We start from the raw sequence: 22,274 nt of genomic DNA on the forward strand, positions 1-22,274 counted from the left end.
CCATTGACAACTTTGCTTGTTTCTTAGTTAGAGTCAGATCTCTGCATGTTGCTTATATGAAGAATGTCAAGTAGCTTTGAGATAGCTGCCAGACTGACAACACTGCATTGAGACTTGTGCAAGGTACATTCAGAAATCCTTCTGGTTTCACAGTATGCTGTAATCCAGAATTTTACTGTGGGAATTTTTCATGTGCAAAAGAAATTTGACAAAAAGAGGCACTGTGCCTCTATGATATAAATATCCATTTGCTGAAAGGGAGCATGTTATGAAATCATTTCAACTTGATGTCTGGTTTGGGAAGAGAAAATAGAAATACAGATTATTGCAGGTATTTAGAGAATGACTTAGTCCTGATTCCTTGAACATAGTTTGTTGGACAGGAAGGAATTTTTATAAAGCCATGCCATTCGCTTCTACCCATTTACATACAGGCTATGTGACAGACAGGGTGTGTATTTCTGGTTGACTTCTGATCTTGCTGCTGATCTGATCCTTTTCATGCTTTAGCTTCTGAAAAAGGCCCATGGCTAAGACTCCTTTCTGTTTTAAAATACACCAATATTTGATAATACAACATGACCAGGAAGCCCCATTTGGCCATCAAATCCTCCGAATACCCCTTGCACTGGCCTGGCAAAGTGTGTTGATATATTGAGCTGATAAGGTGCAGCTCAGCCAAGAGCAGCTCTATCTTCACTAGGGATTTGGCTTCAGTTTGACCCACCTTTTCTGTACATGGAGACTTTTTTTTTTTTTTTTTTTTTTTTTTTCCTGTCTGGCTTAATTATTTGAGCATCATCTGGTTGCTCTAAATCTTCCCTACTTCCGTGCACTTACTCTTGTCCAGAAGGACTCAGTAGTGCTGGGGCCTCCACCCACCTTTGTTCCTTAGACGAACTCTGATTTTTAAAAATAGACAGGAAATTGTGCTCTTTTCCTTTAGTTTATTTCTTTGAATGACAGTGAAAAAGAAGTGTCCTTGCTGTCTGAAAGGATAGTTGGAAAACAATATCTGGATATCAGCCATCCTTTTGGAAAATGAGATGAGCTTTCTGGTGCTTCCCAAAGAGATCCTGTGTCCTGTGCTCCTCCTTGGAACTTTTTGCATTTGGAAGTTTCCACCCTGAGGTGGGACAATTCTGTGTTCTAAGGTCTTGTCATATTGTCATTAACACTGACTGAAGGCATCTCTAGAAGGCTTTTCTGTAGCAATGGATGTTGTATTTCTGTTTTATATGGATACCTGTCCACTCAGAGATCGGAAGGATAGTGTCCAAAATTTGCATGTCATCATACTGCTGTTCACTCGTATTAGTCCTTGATGCTGAGTTTCATTACACAGAGAGTAAAATGTGATGTGCGCTTACTGTGCTTTGTAGATAATGACAGAGACTGCAAAGGAGAAAAGGAAATGTTCCCTAACACCAAATTAGTTTTTGTCTCATGCTAATGTTTGAACTTGTGTTGTTTGGCTGATTTATCTATTACAAAAGGGAGTGCAGTTTTCTTTGATGACTGTTGTATTTCAGAAGTTGTTACTTTGAAGCGGTCATAGAGAGAGGGCTCATAAAATTGAGTAAGATTTAAGTTTTTCTGTAGCTCTGTGTGATAGATATAACCCCACTATTCCAGACTTAGAACAGATTTTTAGAAACAACACATGAGTTACAAGATAATATCAATTATGTAGTAAGCATTATCCCATGTTGGTCTTCAATGAGTTATTCTTGTCACAGAAATGATAATGATTATATTAGTGCTGACACTGTATTTTCGATTTGCGCTCTTCATCACATTTGTTGCTGGCAATTCTGGTGAAGTAGAGTATTAATGGAAAGGAAATTCCATAAAAATGATGCTAAAAATAGGATTAAAATATATCATAACATCCGACAAATGGTGGTCTTCTTGTAAACATTAAATCTTTTTGTTTGTTGGACCCACAGTGATTTTCTCTTTAAATGAAAATGTATCAGACTAACATCCTGTTACCTAAATGTTTGCTGTGGCTTTGGTCAGTAAATGCCCAGTATGTTTAGCATATTTTTTGACATATGTTTTTGTTACCCCTCTCTAGCCAAAGGAGCAACAGTTTTTCTCTTTCCCTTAGATTTGAGGGAAGATAGGAAGCTCTTTCTGCCCTATAACACAAAGTATGTGGGCTGGGTAAGCGTCTGGAGGATACGCAGTGAGGATCCACTGCTTTTGCCTGATTTGGAGGACATGAGTGGAAGGAACGGGAACATGGTATCAAAACAAAACAAGCCAAATTATAGTCAGCAAACAGGATGATAAACTTCCTGGAAGCTTTTAGTTTATTGCTTAAGTTGATGTAATGATAAAGTTCAGTTTGTGCATTTTTTCAGGCTCTTCTTTTTAACAAGAGCAACAAATTCAACAGTACATACTTCTGCTTCACCATTTAGTTGCTGGAATTTACTTTCTCACAAACATAGCTGTTTGTTTTAGTTGTATGTTTTATTCTTCTAGTTAGTTGCAGTCCGTGGCAAACTTGGGAAGTCAAGACTAGCACTTAGTTCCATAATTCAGTCAAGGATATTTTAAGGATGTGGGCTGCTGCTGCTATGTAATTTGCCATACTATTTTAGGATGGAAGGTTAAGGTCAAATCTCTTGTGAATGATGGTTTTGTTTATCTATAGAGATAGCATCCATTTTGTAAATTATTGCACTGCAGTCTTCACAGTAGAAGAGGCTAGAAAAATATTTTGAAATTAAACTCCATTTCTTCTAAAAAAAAGCCTGTTGAAAGTTGCTAACTTTTTGGCAACCTCCCTCAGTTCTTATCCCAGTTTCTTACACGTGCTACCAGAAAAAAAATAAAAGTTTAGCAATTAGTAATTTTTAACAGGCAGTTTGGAGAAAGGAGGATAAAGCCTGAAAGACCAAGCAATCTGCTTTTCTTTTGTCTTCCTTCTGACAAAATTTCATCCTGTCAATATACTGTCTGCTTCATTTGTGTGTGTGAAGTATTAGGTATGCTTCTGGGCTTGTATTTCATAATTTAAAGTGAACCCATCTTCCTGCAATTTTTTTGTCCTTAAATTTTGATACATTTTTGAAAACTGAACATCTGGAATAGTGTTAGTAGATAGACCATCTTGTCCTGACCTCACTGCTTGCTTGCCTCCCGCTGCTGATCATTCCTGCATGCAGCATCTAAGAAAAGAAGGAAGATGAAGATGTTTCTATTAGGATCATGTAGAGACTGAAGACTTTCAGTCTTGATCTTGAGTTTGAGTCTCTTCTTAAAGCTACTCCATAGCTGTGGATCTGCTCCTGAAGCTATTTTGCTTTCATTTCCAAGCCATCTTTACCGATACATTCATGCAGTCCCATGGCTCAGATGAGTTGTGCCATCCATAACCTGTTCCTGTGCCAGCTATAACCTATTTCTTAAAAGGGATAAATCAGGCTTCCTAGGGGAGAAGCAGCACCTTATAGTCAAGAAATGAATCTGTGGCCTCAGTAGCTTTTATTATTGCCCAACAGATGAGTCTCTGCATGGCTCAGTGTCTGCAAATGCAATGTCTTTGCCTGGCCCTGGTATGGCACATTATAGTGGTCTATATGGGAACAAAGAAAATCTGCAGAGGCGTCATTTCCTCATCCAGAGGAAGCATGTACGGCAGGATCCAGAACTATTGAAGATGCTGGGAAACAACATTTGATATTTTTTATGGTTTCTTGATTTCCTGCTCCCACTAACAGCATTGTTCCCTTCTGTTGTTCTTAGAAATCTGGTATCTGAAGGTTTCAATGGTTTAGACAATTTTTTTTTTCACTTTGGAGATAGGAACTGAAAGTATGTTGCTCAAAGCAAAATCATGAATGAAGTAAAAATTATTAATAAAAAATGTTCCTTATCCTTATGTAACCTTATGTGGAAAGACTCAATGAGACTTCAGTCTGTGGAATCAACGTGGGTGTTTTGGTAAGCAGCAGTGTATTCTGGTATGAGTAGTATTCAGTGCTGTCAAACTCTGGTTGAGTATTTACAGATGGCATCTGCCACCAATGTGTTCTGTTTGTGCTTGTCTCCAGTTATGGTGCAGGTGCTTTGTTGAGGAGGGTGATTTGCATGATGCTGTGACTGCTGAATATTCTCCTTTTAATTTAAACAGTGGCCCTTCAGACTGTCCCCATGGACTGACTGGGAGTGACAGTCTCACTGTACTATTTTTACAGGTTTAATATCTAATAAAATCCCTAATTCTCTCTGCTTCAACCAGACGATGGTTTAAAGCTTTTGATTATAGCCTAAATGAATGAGGCTCTTATTTCAGGAAAAGGTAATAATAAATGGTGTTATCTTAGGGTCCCAGCATTCAAACAAAAAATTTCATTAAGAAGGCAAAGAAAATGATATTGTAATCAGGCTTTGTCTTCTGTTTCCCTATAAAAATGTATGAAAAGGGCAAGAACAGCCATGTAGTCTGTATTCCTGAGGAGCCCATGACTCACAGACAAGGCAGTTGTGTTGTGAAATTGTGCTGGGAACTCACCAAAGCCAAAGACAGGCCATAGACTTACATAAGACCAAAAAAGAGCCTGTGCTTGAATAGCAAAAGGAGAAAAGAAAGGACCAGTGAGAAAAGGATAGCCTGTGAATGAGTGAGGAGTTATTTCTCTCTAGTATGCATGTAGAATCTTGGTCCATATATCTTAAATTAGGAATACCTTTGACAGGAAGGCAATCCAGCTAACGTGGATAAATTCAAATGGTGTGGCTTTACACCTACAGCTCTATTCTGGATGTCAGGATGCTCAGTTTGGTTTTCTATAATCATGAATTGGTGATCATTGTATGCTTCAAGATATGGAACCTCTCTGATGGATGTAAATGATGATTAGCATGTAAAGATCCTGTGGCATAATTAATGTGCAGCAGATGTACAAATGTAGATGTGTAGGTATTTACTTCATGTATAGCATAAAGGAAAGAGAGAACTTGGTTTGATGACTGTTAAAAGGAGAAGATGATAAAACCAATAAAGAAATAAAAGATGAACTATTCTTTGAATTTGCACAGTTGAAGCATCATGTGAATTAAATACAGTCTAAAATAATAATATTAATTTTTTTTTTCATGGAAATCATTTCCAAACCATATAGGCATGTGGAAATTGATGAGACCAACTCAGGCTGGGGAATTGAGACATAACAATCTTTTGTTTGTATGAAGCTATGTTTAAAATAATTTAAATTTTTATATTATTGTGTTCTTTTTGGAATGAAGTTACAACAACTAACATTGGCATCTGATTTTCAGGAGCCAGTTGTTTTCTCCTTTATTTATTTTATTGTTTTTATAGTAAGTAAAAGTTATGGTTCAAACTGAAAAACATTAAATACTTAAAATATACTGCAGTGTTTATTAAATGATGGTTTCATGAACTGAGGCATCATTGCACACGAATCTATCTAAATGTGGGCCTGTTTAAATGACAAGCAGTAGGAATTATGCAAGATACAAGTTTTGTTATGTAGGGAAGCATTCGGAATACTACTGGTTGGGGAAGAGCTTAAATGGGGTTTCAGCTTTTTTTCTGTGATCAGGGCCAAGCACTTAACAGAAGTTCTATACTCACTATAGATTCCCTACAGGCTTTGCAAAGAATTGGAATTGGGTAAGAAAACGGCTGTTTCATATTCTTCCTTCCTTTGTTTTTTTCTTGGCGTGAGTGTGCAAGTGCAAATGGCAGCCAGAATTTGCACTGAATAGTGTTTGAGGGTACATTTTATTTATACAACTCTGAAAATGAAAATTGTAGATTTCTCAAGCATTCTAATTCCTAATTAGTGTCTAGCCATATTAAACATTAAATGAATTCCTAATTAAGGACTGTGCGTTCCAATGTTAGAAAAAAATATGTTGTGTTGAAAACTGAGCACGTAAAAAGGGCTTGATGGGCTTCGATTATGATTGCCTGTCAGTATTTTCAAGTTTTCTCAGTTTATAGGTAAAAAAATGTTTGTTTGTTTCTTTGTTTTTTTAATAAGCTGCATCAATCAAGAAGGACAAAATAATTTGTTTTTATTGGTGGTGAGTCAACTTTCCTCCCTTATTCAGATACAATAGGAATTAATAGTTAACATCTCCACTTTCAGAATTTAAATTATTTTCAGATTTCCTCCTCAAAATGAGTGATAAAGCTTATTTATGACTCAGGTTATTCTGGTGGGTATTTTTGAGTTAGAAGAGACTCAAACTTTTCTTCAAACATGTTAATGAACTCCAGAAAGATATAGAAGATGAACAGAGGAGTTTCTTGAAATATTTTTTAGATTTCTAACTATTATTTCTCAAATTGAATCAGAAAACTAAAAATTATATTTTGGGGGGTATTGGTGACAGATGCTTCTCATCTTGTCCTCTCATGTATTTCTCATCTTTGACACTTTCTGAAATTACTGATTTGCTAAAAGAAAAAAAAAATGATGTGTAGAATTAAAGAGTTGTCTCAGAAATATTCTGGAAATGTTAAATTCTTCCTAGTTGATGTTGTCCTACTTAAAAAAAGAAAAACGTTCAGGAAAATCCTAATTTTACAAGTAAAAACTGAATAAAAATTAGAGTTTTTTTTCCCAATTGAACAGAATAAGATATGCTTGCATAAAAGGAGCAGAAACTCTGGTATGAAGTATAAAGGTTTTAAACATATTAATTATTTTCTAATTATGATTGCAATATAATGGGAACATACTGTTACTTCCAGATGTACATTTGTTCTGAAGTTTCCTAGATTCTTGTTTTAGTTTGCTAGTAGTGGACACAGCTGAATTCACTGAGATTTCCTAACAAGAACCTAGTGTTCTATAAATTCAGGAAACAGCTGACTTTTATGAGAGGTGAGCTGTAATGGTAGACGTCATTTCTTTTCCATTTCAACTTGAGTGATACAAGGTCAGGTATGTGATTAGCAGTACATTATTCACTGCATGACATACATCAACAGGACCATGTGATGCATTGGCACAGGGAATTCCACATACATGTTTTTTATTACTTTTATTTTAATACAGCAGATATTTTTCTTCAAAAAAATCTTCAAAATGTAATTAAGAGGAATCTTGGCATGCTGGAAGCATTTTTTTTTATTGATCTGGATGCCTCTTCTTTGGTCAGTTTGTTGCAATCCCAGCAGACTTCAGAAATTCACAGGGCTTGTCAGGCCAATCTCTTTTTTTGCCTTTCAGAACCTCTCTTGGTCATGCTGAGACTGGAATCTAACCTATTTGTATTTTTAATGGGATAAAGGCTTGGTTAGAAGCAACCCATGTTACATAAAATGTTTGCCAAAATTATTAGACTAACTACCTTCTGCTTATCTTGCAGGTGGGTGTGCATCACTTATGCCAGCATATGGCCTTTTACTAAAGCTCTGGTTAAGCTGTATTTTAATTATAATTAAAACATAGCTTATATTAATGGATTAATTATAATTATTTATCATAGTAAGCAAAAATTTAGATGGTCTCCTAGAAGTTTTCTGTTTGTGTCATCAGATGACAGCAGCATGTGTGAGCCAGCCTCTGGTTTGGTGAGATTTGGAAAGATCTCAACTGCGAGCGTGTGAGTACCTCCGTTGTTACTCACCAACCAAACTTCTGTGGACCAGCAAGAGCACAGCTAGTCCTCAGAAGAACAGATTCCCAAAATAAGGATACCAGATATGGCAGACAGGATTCTTGACATCTGGGAAGAAAAGGAATGGAATGTCTTCTGAACTGGGTCAGGAAAAGGTTGTACTAAATCTTTTTGAGAATGGCTTCAGTGCAAGGAAGAGGGTGGAGACATCACACATCCTGCCTGGCTGTGTGGAACTGGACTTTAACTATAAATCTCTTACTTTCATCTGCAATGGAGCTGAAAGGAAGGAAGGGAACAAAAGTGAAAGCTCAGGTGATTTTAGAGGTGGGGAACATGAAGTGCCTTTGAAGGAGGCACTTCCTCATCAAAGGAGTGAACTGACTTAAAAGTCTCACAGTGCATGAAAGAAAGAACAAGATGTCCAGTAAAAAGTCGAAAAATATCTTCAGTGACCACAAAATGCAGAAAAGGTGACTGAGAAACAGAAGAGGATGAGGAAAGGGGTTTTTTTGCTTTACTCCTTGAAATTTTCTGATACAATAGAGAAAAAAAAAATTGTACATGATGTAAATGAGTTAAGATTATCCCAAAATGTGTCATCATACTTTAAGGAAAGAAGTCAGACCAATGCCCCTTAGGATCAGATGAATGGAGAAGTGGATTGTTTCATAGGTTGTGAAGAGAAATTATCCCTAGAACAGAAAACATTGCAGATGTTGTCCATTTATTCTCTCTATACTTACAGGCATCAGAATATGAAGCCAGCTTTGAAAGTAGCTCTAGGTACAGCAGGGAGAAAGAATGCATCTGACCTTGGCTGATGCTCTCTCTGCTGGTTGTGATTCATCCAGTCCTGCAGGCAAGATGGGAGAAACAGGTGGTGCCTCAGCTGGTGAATCACTGGAGAGAGAAGAAGAGTCTTTTGTTCAGTAGCAGAAGCCAGCCTGAGCAGTTACTGCCACTGCTGCTGGCACAGGTTAATGGAAAGAGGAGGGTAAGAACACAGTGTTTGCCACAGCTGCTACTGCTGCTGGAGTTTTCTCTATTGATTTTTGTGTTTTTCCTCCTTGTGGCAAAATCAAACAACAGTGCTTCAACAAAACTGGCTTGGTGTTCTTCTGGGACTTGGACTCTGATGTGCATTAATTATAGTGTGCGAAACTGCTATGCTAAATACTACCTCGATGCCTGTGAGCTGAATTAGCCACAACAGGCTAGTCAGCTATGATAGGGAGCAGTTTTCTTCTCAAGTATAGATCTTCGTGTTCTCTCTAGGATCATTTGGAATATTGTGAAAAGACCAAAAATATTTTCCACCGTGCAGGTGCCTTTAGTTACAATAAGAATGTAAAGAGTGAATGCAGAAACTACAAGTATTTCATATTTGTGTTTCTAAATTTGTGAAGATGAGGCTATTATCATAGACACAAAAAGGTTGTATAAAAATATAAATATTTCCTTATAGTGGGTCCCTTTATAGGATTTTGTCTTTGACATTGTGCAAAATAAAATTGTATTCAATTTTAATGTCCATAAAGGCTAGATGGCTTTATTCAGAAGGCTTTATGATAGGTCGGGCACTTCATTTGAACAGGTTCTCCTAGAGTGAAAATGTGCAGGAAATTAAAACCTTATAAAAAATGCATGTGTTTTTTGCAGTCCACCTTGGTTTTGTTTATGACAGAGTAGATTTAAATATAGAAACACTGTTAAAAGTATTCTGAGGGGAAAAATAAGTAGGTATTTAAAAATTATTTTTTATTTTTTCAGATAAACCCCAATATTTATTTATAGGTTTAATTTTAAGTAGGATTATTACTTTCAGAAAGACAGTTACATATCTTTTGTGGTCCAGGAGCTCTGACATAATTTCTGGCCTTTTTATCTGTAAAGAAGGAGAAAACTCTTTGTGCCCTGGGAGTCTTCTGCAGGCAGACTACTTTGTTTTCCCTGATTCCATTCCAGATGTCAGAGAAGTCATTTGTGCTGTTGGCAGCTCCTTGTGCTATCTGTAGCAGTGCTAGGTTTTTGTTTTGTTTTTTTATTCAACAACACACAGAGCAACCATCAAGAAAAAACCCACCAAACAACAAACAATGCAACTCTTATTTTGATAAGACCAGAAGTCAAAATCCCCATAATAGGAACCCAGTGTGTGTTCTCTGTAAAAAAATGCTGCTTCACAAAATGGCAGCTGATCAGCAGACAGGCAAAAAACATTAGTATTCATTTGTGAAAATGAACAATTTTTTTTACATTCCTTTGATTTTGGATTTTCAGTGTTTTGTGGTTTAATTTTCATCCACATTGCTTCCTGTATTGTGTTACTGCAGTGTCAGACATAGAGTGTAAGAATTAGAACAGGGAATAGTACAGAAAGTACATAACAGTTCCCAGGTCATATGAACAAAGTGTGTAATTGGCTTAATTGCTATTGTTAGCATGGAATCATCTCCAAACGATTCTTTACCGCATTTCTCAAATGCAGAGGTGAATTACTCTTCTCTCTACCACCATGGTACAGGAACACTGAATCGCAGCTGAAAATAGAGGCATTTTTTTGTTCCCCATAGGAGTTGAATGGAGTCAGGGAACTTTAGTACTAAACTGTTATCTTATATATTCCCATGTAGTTGCTCCCCTATTCCAAAGGACTTAGTTGGAATCCCATGTTTTGGTCTGCAATTTTGTCAGACTGTAAAGATCATAAAATTTCTTACTATGTGGCTCTCCGTATCTAGAATCTTATCAGCATTTTGGGGCATTTCCTCTCAAAAGCAGATATGCACTGGTCTTGCATCTGCCATTTTGTGTTAATGAAGTTTCCAGAAGGATTCTTTAGAAAGTTTTGGTTTGTAATTTGAATGCCAAGCTTTGTGGAGGCAGGAGTTGTGGCACTCTGAGTGACTCAAGAATATTCCTAGAGTGACAGAGTTTTCCATAAACAGTTCTAAAAACTGGCAAACAAAACTGGGTGTTGTTTTTTTAATGTGAGTAACAAACATCCTCCTTTATATTTGCTCTTCATCTGGTCTTTGAAATTTAGACTGCTCTTTATGGCACCCAGCCAAGTTGCTGCTCTGAAATGTTGTGTCAAGATCTCTTTAAAGAGGAATCATCAATATTTGGGCTGGCAGAGAGTTCCAGGAATGGCTGTTTGCTGTGCTGCAGGGTTGAATCCCTATCCTGTATCAGGGTGGATAGAATGCTGGTGGCACAAGGGGAACATCTAGAGAATTGCATTCTGTTTTTACTATATGTCTTCAAGAAAATTTGGAAGTGAAAGGAAGCTAAGGGAAACTCTGGAATCCACTTGAAAAGCTTTGATGAAGTTGAGGATCCCTGTCTAGGCGACGTTACTCTGGGATCCTGGAGTGCACAGAGGTATTTGTTATTCTCTGTTTGATTAGTGCTGTCAAACTTCTTCTACACTAATGTAGGTGAATATTGAAGTAACCTCAACAAGATGTAATGTATACTCCAGTAAGCATAGATGAGTCATGATTTTCTGACATGTATGTTTGATGAAATTATATTAAGTTTGAACTGATTTTTTACTTTGGTGATTTTTTTTTCTTTTTTCTAAGCATGGGAATTATGTACAACAATTGATTCCTACAGCTGTTTGGTCAGTCCAGGAGCAGGATCTATTCTATTGTTACCTTGCAATTTGTAATTGCTTTGCTCCTTCCTATAATGTGGTACTCAGCAACAAGTGTGGACTTGGAGTCTCATACTTGAAGTAAGTTTTAGAAGGAACTCAATGTTATTTCAGAGGAGTTCCTGACTTCTTGGTTTGTTTTTTTATTTTTTGTTTTTATGGGTCCATTCCTTTAGCGAATTGTAAATTGGCCGAGATGTCCGTTCTACTTTTGTTTTTTTTACAGGTGTGTTTTTTTCTGTGGTTAATTAGATCTTTTGCAGTATATTTTCAAAAGCTTATATGTTTTTGGTTTTTTTTTCCATTAACTGAAGAGCTGACAGTTTGTGAGTAGTTTCTGTCCATTCTTATGTATTTTCCTTTTAAAGTCTGTAATTTCTGTGCTGGGGTCCTCCTTACAGTTGTGTCTGCAAATTATGTGCTTTTTCTCTGTCTACTAATTTTTGCAGAAATGCTCATGGTTGTCCTTGGTTGATGCTTAAATAATTATGGAGATTTTTTGAGCAGTCAGCTCTCTCTGAGACCTATGCATTTATATAGGTTCAGAGACATTAGTCATTTCATAGTTGCAGTGCTGGGTTGAGGTTATTTTACACTGTAAAAAAAGAAATTACTTCTCCATCTTCCTGCCTGATGATGGCTGTCCATTCTCCCTAGCAAAGTACTAGTCCAGAGGTGTTATGTGTGTGAAGTCTGTGGTGTCTCTGTGCTCCAGGAAGGGAGTTGATAAGGGGATTTATGTCTTGGAAACCTGGGTTTCATCGATGCTTTGCATCATTCACTCCACAGTGGGTGAAGTCCTCCAGGGATTAGCCTTGGAGGGTAGACACATCCATCCCTAGCTGCACTCCCCTGGATTTTCTTAACACTTCCCTTCTAGAAAATGTGAAATTGTTCCAAGTATTTTGCAATATGTGCAGTTTGTAGAACTTTATGTAAGTGCCTGAAAAATTCAAGTGGGCCCATGCATTGATTTTTGAGACACAGCATTATGATTTTTTTCAGAAAGCAAATCTGCATTGATAGAGAGAACAATGGAGCATGGAGCAACCAGATCTAGTGGAAGGTGTCCCTGCCCATGGCAAGGGGTTTGGGACTACATGGTTTTTGAGGTCCCTTCCAACCCATAGGCAATTCTGTGATCCCATGATACTATGAACAGGTGGCAAATCTTCGGGGAAAACCTGGCCTCATGGCCATACTACCTCTGCAGAATGAGTGCAGTAAAATATTACAGGGGCTTGCAGGAAGTTGTCCCAGGCCTCCCTACCTTAATCAGTGATTTGTGTCTGGATTCTGCAAAAGTTTGGATTTTCCTGGATTTATTTTCCGATAACCTCTGCAGATGTGATGTCTGGGACAGTGCTGCTTGGACAACTGTTTATTGCAGCTGATATATTCTCTTCTTGACCTCATGAATTCCATCTAGTGTCTTGAATCACTTGGGAATAACTAAGGCCTCAGCTCTCAGTTCTTTCTTAGTTTCACCATCAGCCAATTTAATGTTCACCTTCCTTCACAGTTACAGGAAATGAAGGTCTTTTGAGATAACATAAGTGGAGATGAGCAGCATGTTTGGTCTATGGGGAAATAATGTGAACAGAGAGAAATTACAGACAGTAAAAGTAGATGAGAGTTTCAGAGGTTGTTCTTAAAGGTTGTGTTTTTTTTCCTCTTTGGTTCTAAAGCATATTTAATGGTGTTTCATGGTTTTGTGAAAACTTCCAAAATTTAACTGACTCATACAGGCTTTCGTTCTTTGTGGGGTTGGTTGTACAGATAATGCACCCAGAAAATTTGCCATAACCCCTGGGAATATTCATCGTGAGGAATGATGTAAAGGGCTGTTGTCCACCATCAGTTAACTGCTGCAAATGAGTTAATGGCATTTTTTTAGCACCAGTAAAACATTAAAAGGGAGCATAAATAGTCAGGAAAAAGACGGGTTTAATGAACTAGAAAATCTACGTCGTTGTAGGGAGCGATAGGAAACATACAGCCTGCTGGCAGTATTCCAAAGTTAATTCAGTTTATGTCCTGGATAACTAGATTTGACTCTTCAATAATAAAAATGTGTAATGCCAGCTACATAGTCCTCTTCAGCAGAGAAAGGAGCGCTGCTTGGGAATGAAAATATTTAAGCCCCAGCAGAGGGTAAAGAGGATTGCTGTGACTGCTGTATTTCCACATAGGGTTTATTTATGGCCTCTTTTATGGAATTTGCACCACGCCAAAATTCAGATGAGCTCATGTACAGTGTACAATGCACAGTGACTTGGAGCTAGATGGTTATGAAAGACATGACATTTGTGCACTTATGGTGCCAGATTTTAATGACTGAAGAATATGCATGTCTGTGTGAAGAATTATCAATGTAAGATTTTAGTCTACAATGTGTAGATATTTTTTAGAACATACCAATATCTTTGAAATGAGATGATTTCATAAAAAATAATTCTGCTCTTTGTACTTGAGATATTTTTATCTTTAGGAATTAGGTACTATATTCATCTTATTTTTGTGTCCAGGACTTAAATGTAAAATAAAAGAAAACTTACAATTTTGGTATTTCATTGGTGATATTACTAACTTCTTATTTGATCCCTGGGGATTGGGTTCTTGAGTAGGGAGAAGGAAGAGCTTTCATTAAGCAAAACCAGGTGCAGCTGACTGTTGTTTAAGGCAATTTACTTTACAATAAGTTTGATCATTAATACATCTGAACTCTGACTTTTGGTTGCTATGGTAAAAGTTACATGACACAACAAGATCTCCTGATTAGTTTAATTTAGAAATTAGCAGCTTGTCTTGTACTCAATTTGTAAAGTAGTAGAGTGAGATTTTGAAAATTATTACATTTTCGTCTTGCATGATAGTAATATGAGTGCAGGGTGGAAGTGGTGCTTCAGAGGATGTTCAGTTTCTCAGCTTCAATAATATTTTACTCTTTTTAACGCTATGTAGAAAGGTTTTTTATCATGTTAGAATAACAGGACTACTAAATGATTTATAAATAAAATGCTTGTTTTAGATTCTGAATAATACTCTGATGTGGCTCTATATCCAGTTTGGGAAACAAATTAAAGCATAACATGCCAGAAGTTGTTCAAGTCTTCCTGAAATAACTTTTTCCTTATTTGTCTTGTTTCATGCAGGCTTTTCTTCACCGAATGATCCAATGTGCTGCAGCCAAAGTGGATAAAAACGTCACAGAAGAAACAGTTAAGGTTAGTCTCCTAATTGCATTTTTTTTCTGTTTTGTATCTGATGTTTCACTTATGTATGTTTTATTCTTTTGCAGATGTTGTTTTCAAATATTGAAGATATTCTTGCAGTTCACAAAAACTTCCTGTCCCTTGTGGAAGATTGTTTACAGCCAGAACCTAATGCACAGCATGAAGTTGGAACCTGCTTTCTGAATTATGTATGCTATCTTTTATTTCAGCCTTTTTTTCATGTCTTTTTTTTGCCTTTATTAATTACTGTTACAATCGTAAGTCTACATAGTCATAAAGCCTAAATAAAAAAGAGTGAAGAATGAGCATATTAAATGAAATTTTGTTGTTTCATAATTTTTTATATTCACCAAATTACTCAGGCTGACAAACTGAGCCCTGCAACTTGGGCAAAGCTGTGCCTATGTGTTTGACAGAGGTACAAGGTTGCATGCAACAACAGGAGTAGTACTATCTTTTCATTCCCCCTTAGTGCTAGGCAAAAAAATGAATATTTAGTAAAGAATTGTATATGCTGGATAAAATACCTCCATGGTTCTGGATTGTGAAGGTATTTTATTTCCAACAACTGCAGTACCTCCACAAGTGTATTTGTATATCCTGTAGTAATTGGTTTCTGGAAGTATTATTTTTTTCTGTTGGAGCAAAACAAGGATGTTAGTGTTACAGAACTTGCAAAATGAGGAGAAATTGGTTTACTTTCAGTTGTAGACCTAACAAAAAGTCGAGGTTTCATTGTTATCTCTAGTTAGAGTCCCATTTGTATTCATGGTTAGTGGAAACAATTTAGAAGAAGTTGAGTAACATCAGCTTTTAACTCTGCAGAAAAATGGATCATATTTGAAAACAAGTGTAGCAGAGAAATGGAGTAATAATGTCAACAAATTAGCCACTCATTTTGCATTTTCTTCGTCGGTATTTTTATCCTGTGTGTTTGTGGTAGTTCAAGCTCTGAAATATTTCAGCAAAATCTTGATGAAGTTCATCAAAGACAAATGTAAGATCTTGCATCTGGAAAAACAATCTAGGATTGCAGCATAGGCTGGGATCTGCCTAGCTGGGGATCAGCTCTGTGGAAAGGGACCTCAGTGTCCTGGTGGACCACCATCTCAATATGAGCGAACAAAAAAAATAAAGCCAAGAGCATCCTGGGTTACACCAGCAAGGGCATCACCAGCAGAGATAAAGAAATTATTATCATTGTCTGCTCAGTGCTTTTTAGGCCACTGCTGGAATTCTGTTTTCAGTTGTGATCCCTGCTATACAAAAGAGATGTTGACAGTCTGGACAGAGTTAAGATCCACAAAGATTACCATGGGAAGTGTTCCATGTGGCTGCCTGAGAGAACTGGGTTGGTTCAGACTTGAGAAAAGCAGGCTTAAATGTGACTTTATCACCGTGTTCCAGTATTTAAAGGGTGGCTGCAAAGATGGAGACTCCCATTTTACATAATCAAATAGATAATATGAGGGGTAATGGGTACAAGTTTCTCCTGGGGAAATTCCAGTTGGACACCAGAGAAAAATTTTTCACAGCAAGAACAATCAGCCATTGGAATAATCTCCCCAGGGAAGTGGTGGATTCATGAACATTGGACACATTTAAGATTCCACTGGACAGGGTTCTGGGCCATCTTGTCTAGACCATGATTTTGCCAAGAAAGGTTGGACCAGATGGTCCTTGAGGTCCCTTTCAGCTTTGTTTTCTATGAATCTGTGTTTGAAATTCCCAAGTGGTGCTTCCAGACTGTTCATAATTTGAGGCTAGACCTCAAATAATAAATGTATGAGGAGGAGCTGACTTGAATCAAGCTGAATGAAGGCTATATTAGCTATGGAGCTTTGCAAAGTGTTCATTCCATGTTTTATTAATTAAAAAAAAATCAAAATGGCAAATGAAAAACAATGTCTCTCTTTGTTTCTGCAGAAAGAGAAATTCCGTATCTATGATGAATACTGTAGTAACCACGAGAAGGCACAGAAAGTTCTTCTTGACCTGAACAAAATAAGAACAGTGCGGACGTTTCTTCTGGTAAATAAACTTTGAGCTGGTGTTCTCACTTTGTATTTTTTGATGGGCCAGTGAATTCTTAGCACTGTTACTTCCACCATGGCCCAAGTACAAGTGCACCTGTAAGTGGTTAGCAGACAGTTTCATCTGGGGTTGCTGTTTCCAGAGGAAGGGGGAGGTTAAATCATATTTTCACTGCTGCACGTGGATCTGTGGATAATACAGAATTAGGCAGTGTGCCTTGAACATGCTGGCGAGGGGGCAAGGGTGTGAATATCTAGAAAGGACAAAGAATAGGATAAAATAGGTGAGGAGGGATAGGGAAAGGAATTACAGAAAGGAGCTGAAGAACTCAGCAGAACTTCTGAAGGGGAGGTCCATGTTCTGGTATTGTAGCCAGTGCTCTTGCAGACAGAAAAATCTTTTGTTACGGATCATTGAGTAGCCATTCTAATCTTAGACGCTGACTTAATCTAAGGTTGAAAGAAACAGCTCCACAAGTAGTCTTTCACTTTTTTAGACAAGTAAGGAGGGATTTGAAAATGTTAAGTGTGATAGTCTTCATGTTTTTTCAACAGCAGAACCAATTTCCATGTAATATTGAGTTTGCTAATAGTTGGCTTTGTCTGTTAAAAGAAGGGTTCAGTGTGGAATGATTTCCTTGGTGTCCTGTGGTAAAAAGGTCAGCTTTGAAATGTGTAGCCTACTATATTGGAACTTAAATACCTGAAGAGGTGTCCATGGATATGCTATCAAATTTTTGAGTTTTCAAATTCAGTCATTGTGTTTTGGGGCTAGAGAGCAAATGACCCTATCAGCAAAGCATCACAGATGTGTTTGATAAGAAGAGGTTCTATCAATGCTGACAGTATTATAAGTCTTATTTAGTTTTATTAATTATTTTTAGAGTTGACAGAGTTTTTGGTGAAGTCCTATTACAGCTCACTGATGCTTTGAAAGATACCAGATCTGACTCCCCAGCTGCACTTACTTAAAGACAAGTTAATGAGCAGTGTGGGAATTTCCTTATTCTGGGAGATGCTGTGTGACATGTAGCACCATCTGCCTTTTTGCTAAGAATCTCTTATACAGAAATGGTTATTCACAATTAAAAACTGCTTCAGAGTTGTCCTGTTATCCCCTGGTGGTTGACACAGTATCCTTTACCTTGTCCCAGATTGAGGAGCTTCATTCACATTGTTCTTGTATTGGGAGGAGCATGGCCAGACTCAAGAAGAAAGGGTAAATGCTGACTACAGAGGCAAAAAGCAAAATACGCTTTAGAAAGATTGCAAAGGGCTTGTTTTGTGGCAAGGGAAGCCAAGTGTGCCGTTGTGGCAGTTCATGATGTTACGTGCTCTGGGGAACATGCAGAGGGTTTCTCATCTACTTTGGGTTCCTCATCTATCTGGGGCATGTCTGTCAGATTAAGTGGCAGCAGTCTGAGAGAACAAGACATCTGACTGTGTGATTTGAAAGCACAGTCAAAGCCTTTTAGGCACACCACAGGGTTCAGGACATTACAGTTTTGGTTATCTATGAATAACTGGGTGCTGAAACCAGAACTTTTGAGCCTTTGTGTATAGGGGCAGTTGTTACAATAACTGTAGTCTGCATTGCCATTATCTTGGTCTTTATCAGTAAAGCTTTTGTGTTGGCAGGTTAAGTGGGATCTTTTAGGATAAAGCATGCTTTAGGATAAGACAGAACCTGGTTAAGCATGAGTACAAAGCAGATACTTAAGGGTGGGTGTGGGGATCCCCATAGCGGCGCTGGTTGTAGGATACTTGTGTTGGGTGGCCACCCAGTTGTGCAGCCTCTGTTCCATCTACAGTGTGTCTGCATCCAGATCTGTGGCCTGTGTTGACATCTCATCTGGCTGTCTTAAACTGCTTTTGTTTAGTGTCCTCAGTTTAGACAACTTGTTATTTGAAGCTAAGATTATCTCATACCTTTGCATCACAATTCCTTCTGATCTCTCCATAAAATAATTGTCATCATTACTTTAGGTCTTTATGTACTTACACTTCAATTGCTGCAATTCCAAATATTTGCTATGATGTCCTTTGCATGTTTTCTTATCCCCAAAAGTTCTGATTCTTTTCTTTATCTCAGCTGCTTTTATTGGGTATTTCCACCCAATGTTTAATTTACTCTCTGCTTCGGTAATCAGATATCTTGTTGAAACTTTTTAATAGCCTTTTGCCCATGACTTTGAGATATTTTATTCATTGCACATCAAATTTAAATATAGTAGCATGAAAAAAATGGGGGGTTTTTTGAGGCGTGTATTAGGATGGCCATGTTCAAACATTCAAACCACCTTTGATACTACTTAATACTGCAAACACTTTTTAGAAAAACAGCTATAGTGGTCACCCAGAAATATCTTTATTTTTGTTTGTTGAAGTCTGAAAGTATATTCTGAGCACCTTATTTACTGTCTTTTAGTTTCAAACTTTAGGAAAAGGTCCTTCTCTTCATCAGACTGGATGAAGAAGGCACTTATGTGAGAGGTCTGCATTCTGCCTTTGTGACTTCCTTGTCATATGTGATAGCTTGTGCATGAGTTCAAGCCTGTACTTTTGACAGTCTTACAAACCTTCCTCCATATATATACATATATATGTATGCATATATATGCATACGTATATATATATATACACACACACAGCTTATGTATACTTGAGCCAAACACTGCTTTATACCTATGTCCTTGTCTTTATTTCTGATAATTTTCTTGGGATTTTTCAATAATTTGTGAACCTGTTCTCACTCCAGAATTGCATGCTCCTTGGAGGACGCAAGAACACAGATGTACCGCTGGAGGGATATCTAGTGACACCAATACAGAGAATATGCAAGTATCCCCTTCTTTTGAAGGTACTTACCAGCTTTTTATTGAGGACTTTATACTTCCTACATAAAACTGGTTGCTAAGCATGTTTCTGAACTCCAGGAACAATCTTTCTACGCAGTGAATTATCTCTTTATTAAGATATTGGACCCAGCCTTGCTCTCATTAAAGCTTGTGGCAAGTCTTCTGACATCAGTATTAAAAGAACTGAGGAGCTTGGCTGGATCAAGATGATTAGCTCCGTTCTTCTTGTAGTTGTAAGGTTGCCTCTCTATTGTTGGCCAGAAGTGAGCCATTTGGGAGAGTTTAATGAGCCTAATTTCAGCTGGGTATAATCATTCCCTTGCTTAAAATGCTTGGGATAGCAGAATTTGTTGATGATGCTAATTTACCATCAACAAATCTAAAAGGAAAAAAAATTAATGGATTTTTTTCACAAGAAAAACTGTGGAGTAGCAGTAAGGTGCTGTAAATTGTTTTATGTACAATTATATGTTTATTCTTATGATATTGTGATGGCTTAAAGAAATGAAAGATGTTCATGTGATGATAAACATTAGATATTAACGCCTCTGAATTTGTAATTTACCATGTCAGGAAATAAAATACAGAACAGTAAGTATTTTAAGAAGATTTTTACTTAACAAATTAAGGTCTTGTATTGCTTATTGTTCCAAACTCTAAGAGAAAAACCAGAGCAGATTCTACTCTAAAAGCTACCTGAAAAATTATTATTGGACAGTATTTTTCACAATGCATATGTGAGATTTGATCTGTAAGATAACTAGTTGTGAGGCATATGACACAAAAAACATAAAAAGAAACAGGTTAGAATAAAGGTTTTTAAAACAAATTAAAGATATAATCATTACAGTGAGGTATGAATCATCCCAGGTAGCTGTGGCTTTACAGTTCTCTTGGTCTATTTTGAAATTATTTTTCTATTCTATTTTTGAAAGGCATACAGATAAAACAGAGGAAAATGACTAATGAATTAGTCTGGAGCAATGAAACCAATATATTAAGAAGATTTAAATACAGGGTGTGGTGGCAGCAGGGTTAGGGCTTTGCTGAAGGCTGTTCTCAGTCAGCCCAGCTGTAAATGGAAAGTTGGTAGTTTGGGATGGGGAATGTCAAATAAATGCTGATGACTCCACTTTTGTTTATCAGCATGGCTGCCTGTACCCTCTGAAATCAGTGAGTCACTAAGCTATTGTTCAGTGCTTTGCTGCATTGCATGAGGTTAAACAATAGTGTGGGGCTAAAGGAATGTTTTCTGCCCTGAGTTGCAGGAAAGGCAGGTGTTAATTTTGACATGAGTGAACTACTGTTTTTTTAAGCAGAATTGTTATCCTTGCTCTTGAACAGTTATGTTCTGCAGAATATAAAAAAACAACCAAAAAACCCCAAACCCCAAAGCTGAACATGAAGAAACATTGTTGGGGGAGAAAGTAGCTGAGATGCAAACTTCTTCCTAAATCATGATTATTTATTCTTAGTAATTAGTTACTCTTGAGTTTTAGTGTCCTGTTATGACACAGTCTTAGACAGGTTACTACTTGTCTGCTTAGTAAAAGAGAAGACTGGCTACTTTTTTTTTGTATTATGCTGGCTTGATTTAAGTCTCCTGTAATGGATCTTTAGAGATCAAAGACTAATTTTTTTTTTTCTTTCTTTCTTTTTTTTCTTTTTTTTTTCCCCCCTTTTTTCCTCCTTTTCCTATGGCTAAATAGGAATTACTGAAGCGGACTCCAAGGAAGCACAGTGACTATGCGGCCCTAATGGAAGCTCTCCAGGCCATGAAAGCTGTCTGTTCCAACATAAACGAGGCCAAGAGACAAATGGAAAAATTGGAATTTTTGGAAGAGTGGCAGTCTCATGTTGAAGGATGGGAGGTAATGTCATTACTGTCATTTGTTGCTTTCTATGTTGAGGAGGGAGTAACAGCTTTCAGCAAGTATGTGTTGCACTGTTTTTGTGATCCTGAGGTTCTGTCAAGTCCACAGTTCTGTGAAATCACAGCTTTTGAGATCTATTCTGTAAATTAAGTTGTCTGTGACTGAGCAATGCTGTATGAAATAGCAGACTTCAAGGAAAGATAGTTATTTAGCATTTGAATCAAGATGTATCTGTGCACACAGACCCATCTATAAATCCTAATTTAAATGCTGATTTTATTTTGCTGCTGTCTATGCTGGTCTAGCAGCACTTTGTCTGGCTGAAAAAAATTTAGCTTAGTATTTATTATTGGTTAAACATTAGCCTAAGTTTTTGTCACCTTGTTGGTAGTCTCTTAATATTGGGTGAGCTAAACTAATTTAAATGTATTCAATGGAATCTGTGTGAGATTTGTGGGGCTTTTTAATGGTTTGCAAATGAAAGAACTTTAGTGCTCCAACCAAGTCTTGTAAAGTAATCATAGATCTAGTTCTGAATTAGAATTTTAAGCAGTAACCAGAAGAGCCACCCTTTCCCCAAGAAAACAACAAGATCAAGTAGTTGTAGCACCAAAATCTTCCTTTTGAATTATTCTGAGCACTATAATTAGTTCCTCTGGAAAGACGGGTGCAGATAAGAGTGTATCTTTAAATTGCCTTGAGGGTTTTGTATTGACATGTCTGAGCTGACTGCACTGGGGTGGAAGGCAAACACAAGCAAAGAAATATAAAGTAAACAGTTTAATCATATTCAAAACTGACTCTAAAAACCAAAGAGACATAGGTTTTTTTAAGAGGCAGATTTCAACATGGAAGTAGTTCTTTGCTTTTTTGAATACTTTGCTCAAATATGCTACTTCTCTTACTGAGAAAGCTGCTTAAGAGCTGGAGGAAGAGGTTTTATCTCTTTAAGCTTTGTGGAAAGCTTGCAGACTGGGAGATGTAGCAAGAAAAAT

The 22,274-nt window shown here is 37.2% G+C and overlaps 1 protein-coding gene across 1 annotated transcript in view; it reads left to right on the plus strand.

Annotated features, from left to right (window-relative positions):
* The window catches only part of PREX2 (phosphatidylinositol-3,4,5-trisphosphate dependent Rac exchange factor 2), a 173,575-nt gene that overhangs the window by 29,588 nt on the left and 121,713 nt on the right, over positions 1–22,274 (plus strand). Inside the window, exons 2-6 of the mRNA XM_066332148.1 lie at positions 14,434–14,505; positions 14,580–14,702; positions 16,441–16,545; positions 19,306–19,407; positions 21,115–21,276. Of these exons, the coding sequence (XP_066188245.1) occupies positions 14,434–14,505; positions 14,580–14,702; positions 16,441–16,545; positions 19,306–19,407; positions 21,115–21,276 (564 nt within the window). The remainder of the gene's footprint in view (positions 1–14,433; positions 14,506–14,579; positions 14,703–16,440; positions 16,546–19,305; positions 19,408–21,114; positions 21,277–22,274) is intronic.

This window comes from Sylvia atricapilla, chromosome 1 (genome assembly GCF_009819655.1).
Source record: "Sylvia atricapilla isolate bSylAtr1 chromosome 1, bSylAtr1.pri, whole genome shotgun sequence".
NCBI lineage: Eukaryota > Metazoa > Chordata > Aves > Passeriformes > Sylviidae > Sylvia > Sylvia atricapilla.